The sequence below is a fragment of the Onychomys torridus genome, chromosome 22 (assembly GCF_903995425.1).
Source record: "Onychomys torridus chromosome 22, mOncTor1.1, whole genome shotgun sequence".
Taxonomy (NCBI): Eukaryota; Metazoa; Chordata; class Mammalia; order Rodentia; family Cricetidae; genus Onychomys; species Onychomys torridus.
This window is the reverse complement of record NC_050464.1, coordinates 3,890,764-3,914,460: the sequence shown is the minus strand read 5'-3', so window position 1 is coordinate 3,914,460 and position 23,697 is coordinate 3,890,764. Positions and strand designations below refer to the sequence as shown.

General features: G+C 46.2%; 1 protein-coding gene across 1 annotated transcript in view; it reads right to left on the bottom strand.

Annotated features, from left to right (window-relative positions):
• Flt1 (fms related receptor tyrosine kinase 1) overlaps positions 1 to 23,697 on the bottom strand; it is a 175,056-nt gene that overhangs the window by 88,300 nt on the left and 63,059 nt on the right. The window contains exons 11-12 of the mRNA XM_036172306.1: positions 14,030 to 14,144; positions 4,065 to 4,173 (exon numbers count right to left, since the gene is read on the bottom strand). Coding sequence (XP_036028199.1) covers positions 4,065 to 4,173; positions 14,030 to 14,144 — 224 coding nt within the window. The remainder of the gene's footprint in view (positions 1 to 4,064; positions 4,174 to 14,029; positions 14,145 to 23,697) is intronic.

Sequence of the window (23,697 nt, the reverse complement as noted above, 5' to 3'; positions counted from 1 at the left end):
CTCCTCATTTGGATGGGGCTCACCCAATCTCCTGAGGGGACCAGGAGAGAAGCCAGCCTCACTCTGGAGACACAGGCACCCTCTTGTAGACAGAACACACCCATGTACAAACAGGCCCCTGGCGGGCAGGTATTGTCCCCTGACTGGGGTGGCCCCACAGAGAAACTGAAAACGGTGAGTGTGAGCTCATTTGGAACACTGGACATTTTCCTTCCACTGAAAACCAGCAGGAATACTCCCTGAAGGAACACGGATGGTTACTGGAAAGCTTTCCTTAATTAGGAGGGGACATGGCCAAGGATGCCGATGGCCATAGCTAGCTGCTTCCCCACGGAGGAAGGGGAAGTTGCTGTGTTATAAAAAGAGGGGGAGAATCCAAGAGAGAACTAATAAAGCGCCAAATCGATCTTGACAGCATTCAAGTCTACACAGCCACTTTAGGGGTAGGGGAGCCTAGGGACTGAACTCAGGGCCACCTCCATGATGTTAGGGGGAGGGGGCTCCACCACCAAGGTCATTGTGTAAGTTACTGCTGTAAGTTCTAGGCTAGTCTGGTTTACATATGAGTTCCTGGACATGGATACATAGTGAGACCCTATCTTAAAAAAAATAAATAAATAAAACGAGAACCAGGTGCATGCTTTTAATCCCAGCACTCGGGAGGAAGAGGCAGGCAGATCTCTGTGAGTTTGAGGCCAGCCTGGTCTACAGAGTGAGTTCCAGGACAGCCAGGACTGTTCCACAGAGAAACCCTGTCTTGAAAAACCAAAAATAGATAGGTAAACAAACAAACAAACAAATATTTGGAACAAATATTTGATATGAAAAGTATAATAATTAGCTAAAAGCTAATGGTGAATGTAAGCAGTTCAAGCTCATCAACCTGCACATACACTTTCCAGGGCTGGTAGAAGAGAGTTCTAGGGAGCGGGCATACCCTAGACTACAAAACCCAGATTATGAGCTGTTTCAGGCTTAAGTTAAAGTTGCTGGGTTTTCAGAAGTGCCGTCAGCTCCCAGTAGACGTGTCTTTCCCCTCCACTCAGCAGCCTCTTCCAGCACAAGCACTCCAGTGTAAACCAGAAGTGTCCCTCCCTGGTGAAACATCTATGGGCCAAAGGAGTGTGCCTACCCTGAGCCTACCTACTCTAGATAATGTTCAAGGGCCTTGTGGCGGGAGGGTCTCGACACCCCCAGAAAAAGACAGATGGTTCCCAAGTGCCTCTACACCAGCTCAGTCTCTTCCTGGGCCAGAGGGTGAGCCTCCTCAGCCTTGTCACTCATCAGTGTGCTCAGCATACAGGAAGTGTATGGGGTTGGGGAGCAGACGTGGATGTGTACAGGCCCCCACCCACAGGGATGGAGTGAGAGGCAAGCCTGGCCTTGAGGTCCCCATGAAGGTACAGTTGTCCATAAGAAGTCAGAACGTATGGAAAGTTTTGTGGAATGATTTTTCAGTAGCTAAAGGAGAGTCTGTGGCCCCCAGTGGCACTCTCCTTTGGCTTTGAACACACAGGGGTGAGCCCAGCCTCCTCCCTCTCTCTGTTCACATCCCCCCTCCCCCAGCCTGCTGCTCCTCACGCTCTGTTTTCTTTATTAGAGGCTTAGAGCTAACAGTACAACATAAACCCTTTCAGCCACACACAACTTTGGACTACTGGCTGAATTTTATACCACTTATTTTAAATTGATTAAAATTTAATCAGAGCAGTGGGGTGAGAGTGCGTGTGTGTGTGTGTGTGTGTGTGTGTGTGTGTGTGTGTGTGTGTGTGTATGTGTGGGGGGGTCTGTGTTCTTTGTTTTTCCCTTGAACACGGGGCTGTGGGCATAGCTCAGTGGTAAAACATCTGTGTGAGGTCTTAGGGAAATGACCAGGAAGGCCATCCTCGAAATGTTGACTATATATTAAAAATATAATATAGTATTTAGATACACTTAACTAAAGTAATTGTTATTGTGGCTTTTTTTTTTTTTTAATGGGGCTTGTTTTGGGATAGGGTTTCTCAGTTTATCCCTGGCTGTCCTGGAACTTGCTCTGTAGACCAGCCTGGCCTCCACCTCAGAGATCTGCCTGCCTCTGTCTCCCAAGTGCTGAGATTAAAGACGTACACCATCATCTCCCAGACTCTAAAACGTTATTCTATAGAATAAGTAAACACTAGAAATCTTTTTTTAAAGATTTCTTTTCTTTTTATTTTATGTGTATATGTCTGTGGATATGCACATATATGTGCAGTTGCCATGGAGGCCAGAAAAGAGGAAATGGAATCACCTAGAAGTAGAGTTTCAGGCAGTTGTGTGCTGCCTGGTGTGGTGCTGGGAACCAAACCCAAGTCTCCTGCAAGAGCACAAGTCCTCTTACCCACTAAGCCATCTCTGCAGCCCCCAAAAAGTTCAAGTTATAAACGTGGCTTCTGTCTGTCGGACAGTGGTGATACCAAAGAACAAATGCAGACAGCACATTACTGCTGTGGATACATAGCAATTCTAGGACATGCACAAGTTGATGCATGGCCTCCTTTTTCCTGGGAGACCTGGGTCTGTGCTCACACATCAGGTTGACACGTGCTGCTCTTCAATGAGTGCTATCAACATTGCAGCTAGTCGACTGCTCAACACAGATGTGTTGAGAGTTCAGAACAGAGGGCCCTGTCCCATCTTCCAAACCACACATGCCTTGACTATGGATTTAGATTGTAAAAACCTGTTTCCAGCTAATACAAGAACAATGCAAACCTTTGTATTTAATTAGTGCGAAGGGCCTGAATTTACTTGCAGACTAATTTGAGTGAAATCTTTGTAGGAATCCTTCCCCAGCAAAGGCTTTTCCTGCTGGGAGTGGACCCAAAGGATCCACTCCTTTCTGTCCCTGTAAGGTGGGAAGGTAGGAACCAGGCCTCGGTCTAGGGGGCCTTTGCTGTGGCATTCTCTCTCCAGGAAGTGCAGGGGCACTGTCCAGGTCTGACCTATGACCTTCAGGGTGTCTCCATGGCCCAAATTCTCTAGGGTTCATCTCACTGGTCACAGGCTCCTGTCACTGAACAACCCAAACTGTCTCATGAAATTAGTCGTGCTTAGTTCTTTCTGGAGACTTCTAGGTAGTGTCAGCAGCCTGCTCCAGTGTGAAGTTTCCAGAGGGTTGGCAGACTGCCTGGGTTTCCTCAGAAACTGGGGGAGCATAGAGCCAGGCAATTGTTTGGAGACTTTGAGTTACTTATTTCCTTCCTGAACCCGTGGAGGGACACAGGGAGGGCCACTCATGTACCTTGCAGGTTTTAAGATTTGCAGAGACCATCAGGTTTAAAATGAAAAACCTCTAGATGCTGAAAAAACAGCCCATTAATCACGATGAAGAAAGCTTGGCTTGGGATTTCGACAGGAGAGACTCAGTCCCCCAAAGTTATACTTCAACTATGAACTTCAAAGTTAAAAAAAGCTCCCCAAAACCATCCCCCAAAACAAAAACAAAAACTCCCCCAAAACAAAAAAACCCCAACAACCCCTCCTCCAAAAAACTACCACCACCACCACCACCACCACCACCACCACCACCACCACCATCACCACCGCCACCACACCATCATCACCACCACCACCACCACCATCAACACCACCACCACCACCACCATCATCACCATCACCACCACCACCATCACCACCACCACCACCACCACCATCAACACCACCACCACCACCACCACCACCACAACAACAACAACACAACCCTCTAACATCATAAGGGCTGGGGGTGAGCTAGGTGCCAGACTCAGGAGCAGGTCCTGAAGGGGTTCCAAAACTGAGCATATAGGACCCCAAATTTAGAATCCAGTGTAGGAAAGAGACATAGACACGACTGAGAGAGAATTTGGGGAAGTGGCTCCTTGGAGAAGCCAACGCTATTGTGGAATTCTGTTCCTGAGGGCAAGGATAGGGGTGCTTGCTCATGGCTTGATGCACCTACGGAATGTTAAAAAAAAAATCACCAAGGGCGTTAAAAGCAAAGAGGGCTGAAGAGAGACTGAGGCCGTCTAGTCTCTCTGTCGGTGGAGTCAAGTATAGCTTACCTGTGACGTAAAATTTTATGTTTCTTTCCACAGTCCCTATTTTATTGAAGGCCTTGCAGCTGTAGATTCCAGAAGTTCTCGACTCAGCCAACACCAAGGTGCTAACCGTCTGTAAAAGAGACAAAGTTTAGCTAGGGACAGAGGGCTTTCGGAACAGCCCAAAGCAACTGGGCTGCCGTGATTCAACTATTCCATTCACATAGGCTTTAAAGAGGGCATTGGAGGCAGGGGTGGTAGCCACCCTCGAGCTCTCTGCTTGTGGAGCCCCAGCACGAACAGAAAAATAACAGGAAAGCAGGTCCTCAGGAGACCGGAGCCCATGACATCCGACTCTGGCTTATCTCAGTCTGCTGGCATAACAATCAGAGACCTGATGCTGAGGTGTGGGATTGCACGTCCCACCCCATGAGGTGGTCATTCACATCTGTGAGAGGAACAGGTGAGGCCCAGGCCTTTCCTTGTTTGAGTGACCTGAAAGCATGGGTGCCAGCTGGTCACAGGAGGCATTTGTGTGGGCATGTGACATGGGCATCACAGAAGAAGAAAAGATGGCTCGGCCATTTCTCATCTATGATCAAAGGATGTGGTCTGCAGCCCTGGAAGTCTTGAAGGAGACGGGAAGCTGAGAAGCTAAGACAGTTGTGGGTATGGGTATGTGTGTCTGTGTTTACAGATTATACATTCTCAGTCTACAAAAACAAAGACATAAACGGACATTTTCACACTGTGATTTAGCAGGACTGTCCCCAGGCAGTGGTCAAGTTGATATAAACTTGAAAGTACTTTACAAACTAAATGTCTACTATAATAATGAGGTGAAAATTTAGACATCTTAAACACACCCACTGTTTCCTTTAAAGGAAGAAATTAGAAATATGGGCAGACTGCTACCATTTCTCCAGTAGGTAATAAAAAAAATTAAAGCTACTTTTTAATACTTCAGATTACAAACACCCAAACATTGATCCAGTTACTTAGAAATCGTGGTCTGTGTCCTAGACTGGTCATGGGCTGCAGGATTGTGGTGCTGTTCTGAGGATTCTAGATGAGTTAGAAGTCCTGATGTCCCATACGGCTGATGAAAAAGACCACGCCACATGAGGCTCAGGCACTTTCCTGAGCGAGTGTTCCTGTAAGCGACTGGTTTGGGAGAAGGTTCTTAACCTTTTCTGAGTGGTTAATCAACACGGTGGGGACTTCATGTGTCGTCTCTTAACTCCTCTAGGAAATTAAGGCACTTTTAAAGTCTACAGACCAAGAAGACTAAAAACAAGGGCTGGAGAGATGGCTCAGTAGTTAAGAGCACTTGTTGCCTTGCAGAGGACCTGGGTTCAGTTCCCAGCACCCAAGGTGGCCAGCTACCATCAGTAACTTTGGTTCCAGGCCTTCTGATACCTTCTGACTTTTGTGAACACCAGACATGTATGTGATGCACATACATACATGCAAGCGGAACACGTCTTACACATAAAATACAGTAAGTAAATCTGAAAAGATGACTACAGGTATGCTCAGTGTTTTTAGCCAATGAACTCCTTTTTCCATTTCCCCCAAATGGTTTCCTGATCGTTGGAATTATCCACGTAACCATATCCACGCATAGATCTTCTGTGCTCTTTGTTATATAGAATTTCTGTAACACACAGAAATTCTATATAACAAAGAGAGTGGTAATAGGTGATTTTGGGGGACATTAACTATGTGTCTGTGAAGGCACGGCCACGGTGTCAATAGGAAGACAGAGAGAGTACAGCAATTTCCACGGCCAACGACTTTTAAAAGTGTTTGGAACCATTCACTACTTCAGGTTCCGATAAATGCTTTCTCTTTTGCAGAGCAGGAGGCCGGTGCAGAAGAGTCTGAAAGAAAGTTCAGCTGTCTCTTTCTTTATTTGGATCGTTAATTTTAATGGAGAGTGGGAGCTGATAAGTTCTGATCGCCACCTTCTCTTAATTATTATACATACTAACAAGAGCGATGAAAGACGTGGCAAGCTGTGATAAAACACGCTTGCTGGGGGGTGGGGAGCACTGTGAGGGGAACCATTAGCTGGTAGCAGCTGGAAGGACAAGGAGATGACCAAGTACATTGTGAGCCCCTGTGTGGTCTTGGGAGTCGGGCTCTGGCATGTCCAAGCTCTTCACAGGATGATCAGAACCGAGTGGCTGAACTGAGAGGCCTTCCTCTCTTGCGGCTAGCATAAGCCCGGATTTTCTGATGAAGTAAGCTCTGACTGTTAATCCTAAAGGACCCATGTAGACTTATTGAAATTCTTGGATTTACTGTTATTCAGTAAGTAAGCAGAAGGCCATTTCTGCTGGCTTGAGACTATCTGACATTTCAGACAGTCACTACCTGCCTCTCTAAGTCCCATTTGTGCTGTTGTTAAAAGGACTTTCATTTTGCTGAATTCAGAGCAATGGAGGAGGTCTGTTTTGTGGCAAGGTGAAGTCAACCTTCATGTGTATGCTGGCCTCGTCTGAGAGCTGTACACAGTGTAGTGGAAGGATGGCTCAGCGGGACGAGCTCGTGTTCGTGCAGAGGATCAGGGTTCGATTCCCAGCACCCACATGGTGGCTCAAAATGGTCTGTAACTTCAGGTTCAGGGGATCTGATGCCCTCTTCTGGCCTCCATGGGCACCAGGCATGCACACGGTGTACAGACACATGTATGCTCAAAACACTCATACACACAAAGTAAAACAAACAAACAAACCAACTAACCAACCAACCAACCAACAAACAAACCTGCCCAGATTGTCTGGAATTGGTTGCAACCATTTTAGATGGATGTGTTAGACTTTTCGTGTAATCAGAGAATAAAGCTGAGATGCCCAGGGGTGATATGAATCCATGTCACACAATGTATCGTGGAGAAACAAATATAGTTCAAATATTCTTTTTCTTTGCCTGAATGATGCCTTCCAAAACAAGACACCTTATACACAGGCAGGCATCCTTCGAAACTGAACCTCACCATGGTTTCTGTTAAAGTTGAAATGATGTTGGCGGGAGTGTTTATTATTTCTTTGTGGTGGGGGGTCTTCATGTTGCCATGGATATGTACTGGACAGCATTATCTCATTTAATCTTAGCCCTATGAGATAGGGACACCAGTCTGTTAACAAATAGGGCAATCAAGGCTTCTAGGGGCTAAATGAAGAACCCCAAGACACCAGAGACCACAGACAGGCCTGGGAAGAGCTGGCCTGATGTGTAGAACTCCAGAATCCACACGCTCTAATCTATGATCACTTACACACCCAAACTCATAACACTGAGTAACAAAAGCTGTCCATAAGGGTCTCTGAAACCATTTGAAATGGATTTTCCTTGAAAGCAGCCCCTTTAATCAACAGCCATTGGTGACAGGAGCTAAATACTGCTTTCCTTCTGGGATAGAATTTCACACAAATTGAAAACTTATTTTTAGGTGTATGATTTGAAATGATTGGTGAATGAGAAGGTTTTAACTAGAGAAAAAACTTTTTACTATAAAGTGAAATGTAAAACTTATGATCAGTCACTTCGCTTCTAGAATATTCTTTTTCTAGCCAATATGTTTTAAAGTTATAAAACTAAATATCTTTTCATATAACATCAAAGATATTGGCTGGGTGTGGTGGTGCACACCTTTAGTCCCAGTGACAGGAGGCAGAGGCAAGTGAACCTCTGTGGGTTGGAGGCCAGCCTGGTCTATGTATTGAGGCAGGCCAGCCAGGGCTACATAGTGAGACCCTGTCTTAAATACAACATAACCCCATGAAAGCTATTTGACGACTATAAGGCAGGTCAGGTCAGGGGTAAGAGGTTAAGTGTGACTGTGTTCAGCATCCTTTGGCTGGACTAGAAGACAGCTTCTCCTGAGACAGTAAGTCCCTTGTGTTAAAGGGACCAGCTTGCTTGATGCTCACAACCACTGGGGAACAGGGAAAAGCAGAACAGAACCCTTCATACTTTAGAAGAGAAAGTGCTGAAGATTTGAGATGTAACAGGAATTTAGAGTTGTAATCGTTTACTTTCTAGGGCACACTAGAAGGACATCTCAAGACGTATTCATTCTAGAAGTAGTTCTCATTCTCCACAATTGAAAACAAACGGAAGAGAACCAAGGACCAGCCATGAAGGTAGAGTGCTAAGCTAACCTATGAAGAGGAGATCCACACACTTGACTCAGTTAGAGATAACAACTCCTTCACAGTGACTAAAAGTCCACAGTGGCCTTCTACAGAGGACAAAGAGCAAAATACAGCATTAAAAGAGATAAAACCCTTCTGTTTGTGAGCTAGTTTGGGGTTGATAACTTTTCAGTGAGGTTCCCAGTCCAGCAAAACTCTGCATTCTTAAAGGATTTGTGCTTGTTATAGAGTCCTTTTCTATGACCCAGGGATACTCATCAAAACTGTCACCAGAAGCTGCACATAATGGTGCATGTCTTTAAGCCCAGTTCTCGGGATGCAGAGGCAAGCAGATCTCTGAGTTCAAGGCCACCTTGTCTACAAAACAAGTTCTAGGATAGCCAGGAATACATAGAGAAACCCTATCTCAAAAAACAAAAAGACAAAAAAAAGCCCCTCAAAAAACCAAACCAAACAAACAAACAAAAAACCAACCAAAAACCAAAAACCTGTCATTAGTGACTATAAGCGTATATTTCTACATATTCCTTCCAGTTTGTGAAGCCTTAGGAATGATAAATGTTGTTGAGCCTCATGCAATAGACCGAACCAAGGTAATGTGAATTCAGCCTAATTTCTAGAACAAGGGTTTGTAGCCAGTCTTTCTCTGTCCCCCCAGCTCCCAAATAATGACACAAAGACTTCTTTTAATTATGAAAGCTCAGCCTATAGCTTAGGTTTGTTTCTAACTAGTTCTTGTAACTTAAATTAACCCATTTCTGTTCATCTATGTGATGCCATGTGGCTCATGGCTGTTACCTCTCTTCCTGCTTGTTCCAATCTCCTGGTCTCTGCCTTTCTTCTTCCTAGAGTCCTTTCTGTCCCTGGAAGTGCCGCTTAACCTCTTCCTGCCTAGCTATTGGCCATTCAGCTCTTTATTAAATCAATCAGAAGGCACCTTGGCAAAGACACATCTTCACAGTGTATTCCATATCAAGGGTTTTTTTTTTTTTTTTTAATCTATTTATGGAATGGTGATTTTAATCTGAAGATTTTTTTTTTTTTTTTTGGTTTTTCAAGATAGGGTTTCTCTGTGTAGTTTTGGTGGCTGTCCTGGATCTCACTCTGTAGACCAGGCTGGCCTTGAACTCACAGAGATCCGCCTGGCTCTGCCTCCCAAGTGCTGGGATTAAAAGCGTATGCCACCACCGCCCAGCTGAAGATGTTTCTAACACAGCTTTCTTTGAAGTATTTTAGGAAGAAATAGAAGTAGATTTGTATAAAGAGCTGAAATGAACCTAGAGTGCACGCTAGAACCACATGATGGGAAAACAGAACCAAGGGCTGTGTGGGAACTGGACCATAAGCCATAGTTCTGTGGTTAGTATGACTGTATATGCCATGGGATTGTCTCAGGATATTAGACACTTCCTTCTGTCCCCTCACACAAGTCCACAGCAACATCACTATTGCAGCCAGACTGCCCCCTTCTCCAGCCTTACAAAATCAACACAGGGTCCTGCCCACTTTTGATTTGAGATCCATCCACAAACCTACAGACTTGGCGATTCATTTGAGCAACATGAAAATTCAACACTTGCTTTTAGCCACTTAAAAATGTGGGCCAAAGCTTGCCAACAAGGAAATGGAATTTTGGAATTTTTTTTCCCTCTATGCCCTTCAATGACCTAAACAAAAAAAACCAAAAACTCCTGAAACTCCCCAGGGCTCCCAGTGTGAAAGCTCCCCCACCCACACCAATCCACAGAGGAGTGTTGCTGGGCAAAGCTGTGGTGTGACTGTGAATGAGCAATTATTGTGGGACTTTAGTGTACTTCAAACAGTGCCAAAGCAGCAAAGGTCTAAACTGCAAAGAGCACTGCATGCCTTTTTTATCCCAGCGCTCTATCATAGATAGATCTCTGTGAGTTCAAGGCCAGTGTGGTCCAAAAGTGAGTTCCAGGACAGCCAGTGCTGTTACACAGAGAAACCCTGTCTCAAAAACAACAAAACAAAACAAAACAGACAAATAAACAAAGAACATTGCATGCAATTTAAAAACAGCAAAACCATGCTTGTAACTGTCAAATGAAGAATAACTTTTTCTTCCCCCAACACAAACATGTATTAATTAATGCCAAAAATAAAAGCAGTAAATTCTCCTAAACCCAGAACACGAAATCAACTATTTCCAGCATAATGGTATCAGCAACTGCCTGAAGGATCTGTACTCTGTTTAGTTCCACTTCCTTTAGGAAGATCATTCAAGTTTTATAATGCCAATGCTCCTGAATAGACATTCTTCACTCTAGGTGACTGCAAGCTTTTGGGGGATTACATTCCTGATGTGGAACATATGGGAAGGTTAAAGATTTCATGAGACATACATCTGTGTGTGAAAAAAAAAAAAAAGAAAAAGAAGAAGAAGAGAGAAGAAAGCTAAGACTGAATAAGTGAAAAACTTGAATATTTCTTAACGTGTGTTCACGTGTGAGTTAATGAACTAATCATGGGTCTCAAAAGTCCAAACAAACTCACTTCACTGTGTCCTTCCTAGGAGGGAAGTCATTCATGCCTGGCTCAGGTACCAGCAGCTCTCTCACACCCTCATTTTATGCTGAGACACCTGCTGCACACTGTTCTTCAGTCTGGCTGACCTTGTACAGATGCCTCCTGTTCTCCGTCACTACCTGCAGCCCTGCTGATAAAAGGAGGTTCCTCCCCGCCTCAGGGCACGCTGCCCCCATCCTGCAGCTCCTGCCACCTTCCCCTGGGTACTGCCACATGAAGCTGTTTCTCCAGCTTCTCGCCATATCTGTGGCGATGGAACTGGTGATGTCAGGTAACTTGGGTTCTTTTAGGATTCCAGGGTCCATCTCTGGCTTTCTTTCCCTCACTCTCACAGGGGCGATACCCAAGTCATTTCCCATTTCCCACAGCTTCGAAGGGTACCCCAAGATGCTGTCATGCACGCTGCTCTCTCTCTCAAAATTTGTCTTGCTAAGTGGCTACATGAAGGAATGTTTTTGGGGGTCTGATACTTTGGGGGCAAGAATGGAATTCTGGTGGGAACTTAGGAGATGGATGAGGGGTGAAAGATTGGGTTCAGGTTGGAGACTTGGTTAGGGGTGATTCCTGATGTGAGAGCACCCAGGGGCTAGGGTGACAGAGAGTGTCAACATGAACTGGAGGTGAGGACCTGTATTTTCTGGCGACTTGGTACAAGATGGAGAGGGGAGGATTTGGCTTAAATACAGCTGCTGTTGGCATTAATCTGCACTTGGGCTGAAGGTGGGGGCAAGCATGTGGTAGTCATATTGTTGAAGTGTTATGTGTAGAGGGCTTCCTCTCCAGGTCATTTCATCCTTACCGCAGGAAGCTAGGGAGGATAAACACCACTAACTCCATTTCTTTGGAGGAGTCTCGAGATGTGGACATCTTTGCCTTTGGCTATCCAGATGGAAGGAGGAGGAATCCGACCCTATGCCTCCTGAACGTGGGCCAGGTGGTACAAATGCCAACTGTGCACAGAAGTTCATATCGGAAATCTTTAGCTTAACCACACAACTACAAGACAATGCATTTCTTTCCAGCCTGAGTGGAAAATTGGGGTAGACTTTTTTTTTTTTTTAAATCTCTTTACTAACAGGCATTATAGATGGAGTCAGGTAACTACATGAGTTCATACCCATCAGGAATCTCAACAGTGTTATCCCACTCAATTTTATTGCTCACTATCTATTTTTGTGGTGAGAAAATAAACTAGAAATCCCACTGAAACCATGCTCATAAGTTCTCTTAGTAAGGTCACCAGTGTGGCCAGGAAGAAGCAACAGATGAATGGACACCAGTGATGTCGCCTGAGAAACCTGCTGGGATTCTATGACAGTACTAATTTGCTCTCTAGTTTTCGTGGACAATTTCTGCCCAAACCAAACAAGCAAGTTTACAGAATTCCCTCTCATCTAAGTTGGTCATTAAAGTCTTTCACCAATGGCTAGATGCCATTGGAGGGGAGGCTATAAACCACCCCAACTACTAAAAAAACCATTCCCAAATCCTTAGCAAGTGGCTGTTGGTATTGTCACACAAATGGACCTGTTAAATGTTTTGGCCACGAGAGTATGGAGTTTTGAATCAAGAGACTTTGGTTTGAATTTCTTTACCCTTTTATGCTGTGTGGCTTTGGGCTGTCCAAGTTTAAAATGGGGAAAACCACTCTGGCTTGCCAAAAAAGGATGCTGACATTAGCGTCTTCAGAAAGGTTAAGAGACTGAAAAATGCAGGGCTGGCGGTGGTGGTGCACACTGTTAATCCCAGAACTCAGGAGGCAGAGACAGGTGGAGCTCTGTGAGTTTGTTTCAAGTCAGCTAGGGTGAGAGAGAGAGAGAGAGAGAGAGAGAGAGAGAACACAAATGGGAGATGGGGTAGCTGGAGCCGTGCTTCTGTGGTTAAGAGCACCTGCTCTTGCAGAGGACTCAAGTTCAGTTCCCAGCACCTACATAGCAGCTCACAACCATCAGTAACTCTGGTTTCTGGGAATCCAGCGCCCTCCTCTGGCCTCCAAGGGCACTGCATGCTTGTGGTGCACATATATACATGCAGGCAAAACCCAAATACACATAAAATAAAAACAAATACATCTTTACAAGAGAAAAGAAGAATGCAGAATTTATTTATTGTTTTTGAATCCTACATAGAGAGCAGTATATCTGCATTTCTTTCTCTAATTCAGGACACAGCAGAATAAATGGATATTTTAAGAATAACCCTACTTGAATAGACAGTGGGATTTATAGAACAATCTCTACTTCAGATCAAGACAAGCATGCATAAATAGATGTTGACAAGGAGCAATTTGATTTGTCTTTTTAGAGTATTGCTAGCCTCATGCCCACCAATAGTGGCTTTCTAAGCACATCCTTCCCACTTCAAAGGGGGAAGCTTCCTGATTCGCATGCCCACTGGGCCTTCTGATTCACAGGGTGCCAGCTCTTTCCCGCGCTCAGAGGGGAAAGGAGAAAGCGGATTGTACAGGAGTGGAGGGGGAAACAAACACCAGACCAGTTAGCTTGGGGAACCTTGATAGATGGTGTGTTTGCACCCCCAGCCTAGGCTTCACCTGGTGGGGACACAAGGACAGATGATATTTTATGAGACAGAAATGTTGAATTTTGGATTGAAGCCTTGTTCTAGTTTTTATTTCCTAGAATTCCACTTTCTGTACACCAGCAGTACCCAGGCACCGTTGTAGGCTAGAATCACCTGGTAGTGTGTGGTAGAATCTCAGCATTTGTGTGGACTCCAGGTCCCACCCAAAGCTGTGACTAATGGCAACTGAAAATGTCTAGTTGGGATGGGAGGCACTGATGTGCACCAGCCTGGTGTTCATGAAGAAGGAGTTCTCCAGGCTGGAGGGATGGCTCTGAGGTTAAGGACATGTACTGTTCATGCACAGGACCCAAGTTCAATTCCCATTCCCAGTACCCACAAGGGAGGTTGAGAGAGGACGCTCAAGGAAGTCTGACACCCTCATCTAGGCTCTGAGGGTACTGCACACACACACACACACACACACACACACACACACACACACACACACACACAAGCATGGACATATGCATGGGGGAAAGGAAGAAGGGAGGCTCAGGAGTCTGAAGAATTCAGTCAGGGAAGTATTTCAACTTGAATAATCTTAATGTATGGTTTCGTGAAGACTCACCTGAGAGATTCTTGTTCCCCCTGAATTTTGAACTTTTGAATTACTTCTGGGTCTAATAAACTCAGAACCGGGAGCTGAGAGCATGTTTTGAGACTATCCCAACACTCGCTTCATACAAACAGTACCTTATTGGTTCCTTCGATGACCATCATGCGCTGAGTGATGCTCTCAATTCTGTTTCCTACGCTGCTGCCAGGATCCAGGAGGAAGGACTCTTCACTCTCGGAACACAAGTCATACCTATAAAAAAGAGGAAGTTACCACTGTGCCATCAGCACAGAGCAGTGCGCCACAACAAGCGAGACGGAGACGGGAAAGTCCTCAGGGAGAAGGCCACAGATTCCTCAGATTTAGGAACAAAAACAGCAACTGTATCTACCTAGCAGGGAGATGCTCCAGCAGCGTGTTATCAAACATCTTTCCTGATCTAAATAGCAAAGAAAATACATGTTAGGATATTTAATGCCTGGGTTCTAGTTAGTTCCTCATGGGAGGAAGTAATGTGCAAACGTGTGTGGGGTGATGGTGGTGGTGGGGTGTTATATTAATAAATGGAGACCCTGAGATAATAGAGGCATGTCACATCTATCTATGCAGGGTGGCCATAAGTCATAATATTTAGTGAGGTAGATATCTTCTTTTCCCCCTAGAGCTAAGTAAGAATCCATGGAAACAAACATCTTGGAGTCATTTATTTAATTTAGTTAATTTCTCTCCAAGGTTGGTGTTATCAGAGCAAGGCCTTAACTTCTTGGGCTTCAAGTGTTTATCTATTTTTCGTTTACATGGATGGGTGTTTTGCCTGCTTGGGTGTGTGTGGCATGTGTATGCTTATGCCCGTGGAGCCTAGAAGAGGTCATCAGATCCCTGGAACTGGAGTTGTGGATGGTTATAGGTGTTGGGAATTGAACCCAGGTCCTCTTCGAGAGCAGCCAGTGCTCTTAACTGCTGAGAAATTTCTCCAGCCCCTCTCCCCCTTTTTAAGCATTTTATTGTCTTGTACTCTTACCAGCTGGTCTAGAACTTTGGTGAGCAGAAAGCTTGCTGGTCATAATTTGAACAGGACTTGGGCAGAAGAATGTGGAGATTCTCAGATGAGGAGTTTTAAACCCTTCTCTAGAAGGCCATGTGAGTGGCAGGTCCTAAGCAGCCCAGAGCAGTGATGACTTATGTGGGGGTACAGCGAGTGAGAGGGACAGGTCTAGAGAGGGCAGGAGAGCTGTCAGGGGCCTTGTGCTGGGAAGTGACTCCAGGTTAATGACTGTGGGCTTAGGCTCTCCCCCTTCCCTTATATGACCCGGAAGAATCTCCTGTTCCAGACTCACCTGCTCCTGAGTCCCCAGCCTATCCCACCACAGCATAAAGATGTGGTTATGCTATTTATTAGCCTTGCGTGTGTGTGTGTGTGTGTATGTATGTGTGTGTGTTCCTAAAGATGGAACCCTGGCCTCAGGCTACACGAGTGTTCGACCACTGAGCCATGCCCCTGCCCTCCCTCCCTCCCCACGCCCAGTTTTCATGGTTAGACATACATGCTTCAATGTGGATGGCTAAAGAATACACATATCTTCTATTACAGCCACAGTACCACTTTTATAACTATGTTCCATGACTAAATGTCTGTGCCTGGTCCCTATGTTATGATCTCTCAAATGTCTCAGTTCCTACCACCACCACCACCACCACCACCTCCACCACCTCCACCATCACCACCACCACCACCACCACCACCACCACCATCACCATCACCACCACCACCACCACCACCACCACCATCACCATCACCACCACCACCACACCACCACCATCACCATCACCACCACCACCACCACCTCCACCACCATCACCATCACCACCACCACCACCACCTCCACCATCACCATCACCACCACCATCACCACTATCACCATCACCACCACCACCACCACCACCATCATCACCATCACCACCAAAATCACCTTATAGTTAAACGCAATGATTTAAAATAAAAAAAGAGGGGTTGGGGATTTAGCTCAGTGGTAGAGCGCTTGCCTAGCAAGCACAAGGCCCTGGGTTCAATCCTCAGCTCCTAAATAAATAAATAATAAAATAAAATAAAAAAAGAACCAGGGCTGATCCTTCCTTAGAACGCTTATGAGGTTTCTGCTAACTGGTTTTTGTAATTGCCAGGTAACAGAAGTAAACATTTTTGCTCCTATTAATTAGTATAACGAAACAGAACCAAGGAGAAAACACACATTTTCCTGTTCTGTTAGAAACCTTTTAACAATAGAGTTCCACGATGATTATATAAATGTCACTTTCCCTTGTTTTCATGATCAATATTCCAATTTTTAGGCTGTAGCATTGGTATTGAGACCTGTGAGTGACTGACTGCCCATCCTTGCCACAGCCACAGTGCACACAGGAGCATGTGCAGTCTGTGTATCCACCCTGGCTTGGACTGGCTCATGCGCGCTCACTCAGGTTCTCTCCTGACTGCAAGAGAAGGCTTCAGGTACCTTCTTTTGTACCCCAAAAGCATTGGAAAAGATGAGGAGAGGTTTCCTCAAAGATCTTAAAACTTGTTACACTTCATCTTCAGGAAATGCAAAGAAATATGTTTGAGTAAAGGAAGCCCAGTTGTTTCCTAGGGGAAATAGAGTCAGCTCAGCTCACCTGGGACAACCGGCCTCCCACCCCTTCCCCCACCTCCATCCTTGCCTCTAAGGGCATTTACCCAGGCTCAAGCCCTCTTGGGGACACTGTAGACTCTACTTGCTTGCTGGGTCCTCTGAATGAAAAGGACAGGTCCTGTGGTTCCTTTCTAATTTAGGGGCTGTTATTTCTCCGTCTTTGTCACTGAACCATAAAAATAGAATGTCGTTGAGGACCTGCCTCTATAACACACTTGAAAAGAGACTGGGGGGAGGGGCACTTGCCTAAGTCTTAAGAATACATCAAGCTCTTGAGGAAGTAGATTGTGCCATGTTTGAAGATACAAAGATAACCATGGTGCTGGGAACAGTCTTGAGGGAGGCGGGAGTCGAACAAGAAGAGGAAAGCAGAGCTTGCCCCCAGCTTCCCACAGGAAGCCCCCGGCAGCTCCTGCCAGAGAGAGATAAGAAAGCTCCCATGCACTATTCTGGACAAGGCCACCATCGCCAGCTTCGCTCTGTCCTCTGCAGTACTCCAAGGCCCTGTCTTTTCCTAATGAGCATCAGGGCTCCCACCTCCATTTGCATACAGCGTGTCAAGCACAATGGGGCGGAGGTATTTATAACCAACGAAAGGAAAATAATTCTGGGGGCAAGCATAGGTTCCTGTCATCTCTGTCCACTGCTCTGGGGTTGCACAACTTCATTAGGATCAGAGACCAGTATAAATAAATTAAAAGCAGTCAGCCAATTAGGAATGACATAACAGAGCTGGGCCAGTCTGTCTAACTCCAAGTGGGACTGCCCAAAGTTCCTAGCAACAAAGCCATTTCCTTGACACAGTGGGGACTGCTGCCCTCTCTGCAGATGACAGAGACCTGATGTCTTAGACTGGTTTCTTTGTGGGGATGGGCTTGCCCTGTTCCCTCCTGGCTCTCTTATAACCCCAAACAAGAGGCAGGTTGGGCCAACACAGAACAGCAGAGCAAGGCAAAGCTCCCATCCCGTCTGTACTGCTGACAACAGAACCTGTTTTCCTTTCGGGCACATTTCCGAAAATCACATTTAACCCTTCCACCTTGTGGACTGCGACACCCACAGATTCTCATCATGTACCAAGAAGTCACTGTACTCTAGGGCTCTTTCAAAAAAAAAAAAAAAATCAAGCTTTATTTACTCAGCCACTTATTGATCTGGATATTTGTTTACTTATTAACTATCGTATGTTTGAGTTGCTCAAGTGCACATGCCACAGAGCACCTATGGAAGTCAGAGGACAACTATACAGAGTCCGTCCTTTCCTTCTGCTGTTATACGGGTTCCAGGGATTGAACCCGGGAGGTTAGGCCTGGGAGGCAAGCACCTTTACCGGCTGAGCCATCTTCTCAGCCCCCCAACGCTTCTTTGTGTGTATCAAGAATGCCTTCAGCCCCTTATTAATACCATTATGACTTGGGGAGTTTTGCCTTTTTTGAAGGTTGTTTTTTTTTTTCCCCTGCCACCATGACATGGCCAGCTTCTTATAGACCAGGCTGGCCTTGAACTCACAGAGATCCGCCTGCCTCTGCCTCCCGAGTGCTGGGATTACAGGTGTGCGCCACCACTCGGCTCCAGTTTCATCTTATATATTTATTGCTCCCTGAGCTGACAAAGTCTATAGCTCCTGAAGTCAAGTCCATTCCGGTGACTCTAACACTCACAAGTGTGGTGTAGAGTGTGCACCCCAGAGCGCCTGTACATTGTCTTTTATGCTGGTTCTGAACAACTTGAGTTTCAAATTTCCTCAGGCCTCCTGTCTTTCTTCCCATCTACAACTTGGGTCTAGTCTTGCCTTTCTTCGGAGGGTGGAGTGGTGTGTCTGATGAAGTCAGAAGGCAGAGCTGCATGGGCCTTAGCCACTGAAGAAGCGGTCCCCTCATTCAAGAAGCTGGGTGACAGTCTCAGGGCTGAGGGGAGCGGACACAAGTCCACCAAGGTTACTGCGACCCCAGCACTTTAAAGAGCACCCCCAGAGTAGGGATAGAGGGGGCAGTGCTGAGCTGAGCACCCCCAGAGTAGGGATAGAGGGGGCAGTGCTGAGCTGAGCACCCCCAGAGTAGGGATAGAGGGGGCAGTGCTGAGCTAGTACCCCAATACCTACCGAATGCCTATATTAAACCTGAATCATTGCCCAAGTGTATTAAATATGTATCTAAAACTTAATCAAGGAAGAAAAAGCAAATTCTAGAAAGTTCTTCAAAGCCCCCCATCAAATATTTTCCTGAAATATGGGGATGGGCATGGGCTGCATTCATCTGTTTGATTTTAATGAGATTTCATAGCTCGTGCTAACCATGGTTAGACTGTACAAAACCAGAATCATTTCAAGTTAGGAAACAAAAGGGCAGCAAAGCAACAAAGAGAAAACTGAAGCTGCAAAATGTCTTTAAAACAAAACAAAACAAAATCCAGAAAGGAAAAGAGAGCTGCTTGGAGATCAGCCAGACGGCACACCCAGGGCCAGGCTGGTTGAGGTCGCCATTACGGCCTCCTCCGTCCTGCAGGAGGGCTGATGTAAACATCTCACTGCTACTGTGGGTGTTGTGTCAAAACACTGGTGATAAGGAGCCTGAAGCACCAGATTGATAGACTCTGCCAGCGCTCTTCCCCTCCTCACGCTCTCTCACAACAAATGAAGCGGTCTGCCGGAGAGGATGCTGGCAGAAGAGGCGTGGGGTTGGAGGTGTGTTTAGACAAAATGGTTCCTGCTCCCTTGGCTCAGGAAGAGTGCCTGGGCCTTCAGGGTGGTCATGGGGTCAGGCCAAGGGGACTTTATTGAGAGACCTTGTGACGCCTTAGAGGCCATACTGAAAATTACTTCTTGTCTCAATGAGGGGGTGGGGCTGTGAAGAGCGTTTTGAGGACTGTAGGTAAGCTTTGGGTCAGCTCCTTGGACAATGGTGGAGGGGATCCAGAGTCCTGGGCCACCCCTGTTTAGATAAGAGATTTTCCGTGAGTGCCTTGGCTTGCCCGGCTTCCTGCTCTAGAGGCCCTGTGGTCCATTCACACTCAGGCCTGTCCTCATGCTGGCCTCTGCACCCAGCTTACAGTGTGAGCTCGGACAGCTCCCATCCCCCACTTCCAGGGTCTTCCTGAGTCTACACACCAGGATCAGGTCTCCTCAGCCCAACACCTGGGTGGACCAGGAGGCCAAAAGCATTACACCCATATAGGGACCTCAATGAAAACACTTATTTTGTTCACTCATTTTTCCTGCAAGACTGTTTGGCCAGCCGAGGAAGGGTGATTTTAATAAAGAGATCTTTAAGGAAATGTCAGGAGTGGTTCCCAATAATATCCTTTAACACACTCCAGAAGGATGTGGCTCAGTGAAGAACATGTCAGACTCTCACTGTGGTTTGTTCTTGCAGAAAGGAAGGTAGCTTACGTGCCACAGTAGGGCACAGAGTCATGGTTGCGCCAGGGGTGGGGTGTAAGGTGGCCTTTGAGCTCATTCTCCCGGGCAGCAGAAGTCTGGCCATGGGAATGATGGTCACAGGAAAACCATTAAGGACTGCCGATCCTTTAGCTTTCCTAAATGATTTCAAAATTTTGTCTTTGGGTCACAGATGACAAAAATCACTTGTAACAGGTTGGGGATTTAGCTCAGTGGTAGAGCGCTTGCCTAGCAAGTGCAAGGCCCTGGGTTCGGTCCTCAGCTCTGGAAAACAAAACAAAACAAACAAACAAACAAACAAAAAACCTGTTGGAACTTCAAATTCTGCTTGGTCTTCTGTCATTGGCCAACATCAAGAGATGTTAGAACAGCCAGCCCTAAAACCCTCACCGTGACAGAAACATGGCTGAGGAGTCTATCTGCTGTGCCCCAGAGAGCCAGAGAAAAGCCCCTTTTCTCAGGTCTCTACCTGGTTTTCATCTCCCAAGCTCTCAGTCTTGCAAATGTTTATTCCTTCTCTCTTGCTCTCACGCTCTTCATCTACCCCTCTGATTCGGTGGCAACTGATGTGTTCTTTGCCTTGCAAACAGTAACGAATCAACCCCATGCTACCATGGCTCACTAGTTTTGCTACAGGTATTAAAAAGCAAACAGAAAGAATTCAAAGAGGATCCCCTTGACATCAGTATCACAGTGCTACTGAATGAGTTAATTTAGACAACAGGCTTTAGCATGGTGCCCAGCACACAGGAAGCAGACTGGGGACATCACTTGGCACTCACTGTCCAGAGTGTCCACCTAGGCTCAGCTAGCTGCCCAGTGAGGAGACTGAGTCCCAGCAGGGTGGCCTACCTGGCGGTGGGCCTACACTCATCAGGCGCCAAACTGCCATAGGTCACTGACCTCAAATGTGCTGAGAAGAGGGTCACTAGTGACCATCAAATGACCTCATACCACCTCTCAAACTAATCACTATGTCACACCATCACTGTCCATCCACTCACAGTGACAAATATTAGTGATGACAGGATCTGATGGGGACCTGGATAAAGTCAGCCTGGAGGTCATGCCTGACAAAGTGATATTCCTGGTCAGTCTCAATGCAGACAGGGATGCTGATGTGTGAAAGGGGCATCTTCAGGTCTAACGAAAGGCAGGAAATGGGCTGCTGCTGGACCTCTTCTCCAGCCTCCAGGGGTGGCCAGAAGTCCTGGCTCATACTCACTAACACCATTTTAATTCTAATTACTTTTTTTTTTTCTCATGCACATTCCCCTTCCACGTCTCTTGACAGAAGCACACAGTTTTTGCTTCCTTCTTTTATTGAAAGGTGGCTGTGTCCATCAAAGAGACAAGTCAAATTTACGGAAAAATAGCCGAAATACATTGCAGAACACACAAGCCAAACACCGAGAGCTGAGAGCTCCCAAGGGCTACACAGGACCAGAGTCAGGGAGCATTCTGTAGCTGAGGAAGAATTGGACACAGCAGACACAGCTGCTGTAACCCTCTAAACTCCTAAGAAACTGAGGTTGGTTACATGTCATTTCTGGTCCTGTGTTTTGGGAATTAGTTATCAAAGACAAAAGCGTGCTTCTTAGGAGAACATTTGCCAAATGGCAGGGATCTTACAAGATGGTTGAGATCAGTCTGCACAGGTTCCTAGTGTGTTTGACACCTCTTGGGGGCGGGGAGTTGCAGTGAACCACCCCAGAGCCGCCTAAAGGGTACCTTAAACCATCTAGGCAACCTCCACCAAAGAAGCTCCTCATAGTCAGCATGTCAGCCACAGGGCTGAGTGTAACAAACACATCATCCCTCCTAACCCTCCACAACCTCCTGAGGTCAACGCTGACTCCATTGCATAATGAGGAAACCCAGACTCAGAAAGATCTAGAATCCCACAGTTGGGAGATGTCAATGGGTGGCAGAGCCAGATCTTAGGTTGCAGAGTATATGGCCTTAAGCTGAAGGCCATATTGCCTTTCTACATCCTAACACCTTGAACAAGGAGTTCTTGACACCACAACCTGGGCTTCTTAAAGTATACCAGCTTTTGGCCAAAATCACTCATTTGGTGGTTTCATTTTGATTTTGGAGAAACGCATGCTGGAAGAGACACGCAAACTGCTTTCAACTGCCTTATCCTGACGTGCTGGACACCACTCATTGGTGTCTTCTTCTGGCATATCATCAGGACTGTTTCTGAACAAGGTCCTTGAACTCTGGACCTGAGTTAAAAACTAGTGAGGGATAAGATCTCTTCCCCCACCCCCCAGCAGTGCTGTGATAATTAGATGAGATAATACGAGTTTACCACACATTAGGTTTACCACACCCTCTTGGTAAGGGCTTGAATACTGGCATCCACAAAGAGCATTAAAAATGGAATTCTAAGCTTAATGTTTTCTAGAAGCTATTGCTGATGCTGTAGCTTGAAATCAACTCTATCACTTTGTTGTTCTCTTTGGCCAAGGGCTTTTCCACACTCCGAAAGGCAGACTGTCAAAAAGGCAGAAGCAGGTGACCATCTGGCATCACTCCCAGCCATGGGGCCAGGAAAAGGGAACATTAACAGCCTCAGATGGGGGCCAATGTTCTCTGATGCCATTTCAGTCTTGGTTCTCAGACACGAAAGGCCTTTTCAGGGGTTCAGTGCCTATGTCACATGCTAGATATGGGCACTAATAATTAGTCTGTAAAAGGCCATCTGTAGGAAGTGACAAGGGGGACTTCCGGTCAACAGACAGCAGAACTTCCCAAGCACTGGCCAGGGGAGTGGGGTAGAGTGATTGACAGCTTCATTCCCAAACTTTCAGGTTGGAGGAAAGCTTGTCTTTCTTACAGCACCTTTTATTTTTCCCCAGAGCCAGACAAATTAATTTTCAGGTGTGCCCTCTTTAATTAGACCTCCGTCACACCTGCTCCATCACTGTTCCTTTCCATCTGATATTCCAAGGCTTACTCATCATGTTCAGGGCCTAACTTCCCCCTTTTACATGGCCATTCCTCTAAACTACTATACCTGCCATTAGCCACCTATCACAGACCCATTTCATTCAGCCTGATAATAGACACAGGCCACGGAGACCCAATGCAGTCCTGGAACAGAAATAATAATGAAGTGGAAACAGGGACATGGCCTGTGGGGGGCTAAGGGCTTGCTTAATCCTAGCCCAGAACATCTATCCTGAACAGTAAATGAGAGGATGGAGCTTTTCTGTCAGAGATCAGTCGCCACTGCACAGTGAGAAAGCCACAGAGGGTCACGGTCATGAGGAGAAAGGAGACAACACATGGATTCATGAACTCTTCACCTCACTAGTTCCCGAGCTTCGTTTCACTCAGACCTGCTGCTCACATGCCTCTCCTCTTATTCTAGAATCTGAAAATACCTGAGAAACACTCTGAGCTTCAGGCTTGTTGTGGCAAAAGAAGAGAAACCATAACTCGCACAGAGAACGGTGATGTGGGCTAGAGAAGGTGCACATAAAAGAGACGGATAGTTTTTGATGCCAGAGGGACACGCCAATCAAACCTACTACAACTCAGTAGAGCACTCCTTAAGGGCCTTCTCTAAGGAGTGTAAGGAAGCAAGGGCTGGGGTAGGTGTGCACTGTCGGGTACCACTGAGGCTACAGTCCACATCCTCCCTCGCCCCTCATCTCCATTCACCAGGTTCTGTTTTTGTGCTAAAGTGGCCCTGAGTTACATTAAAACT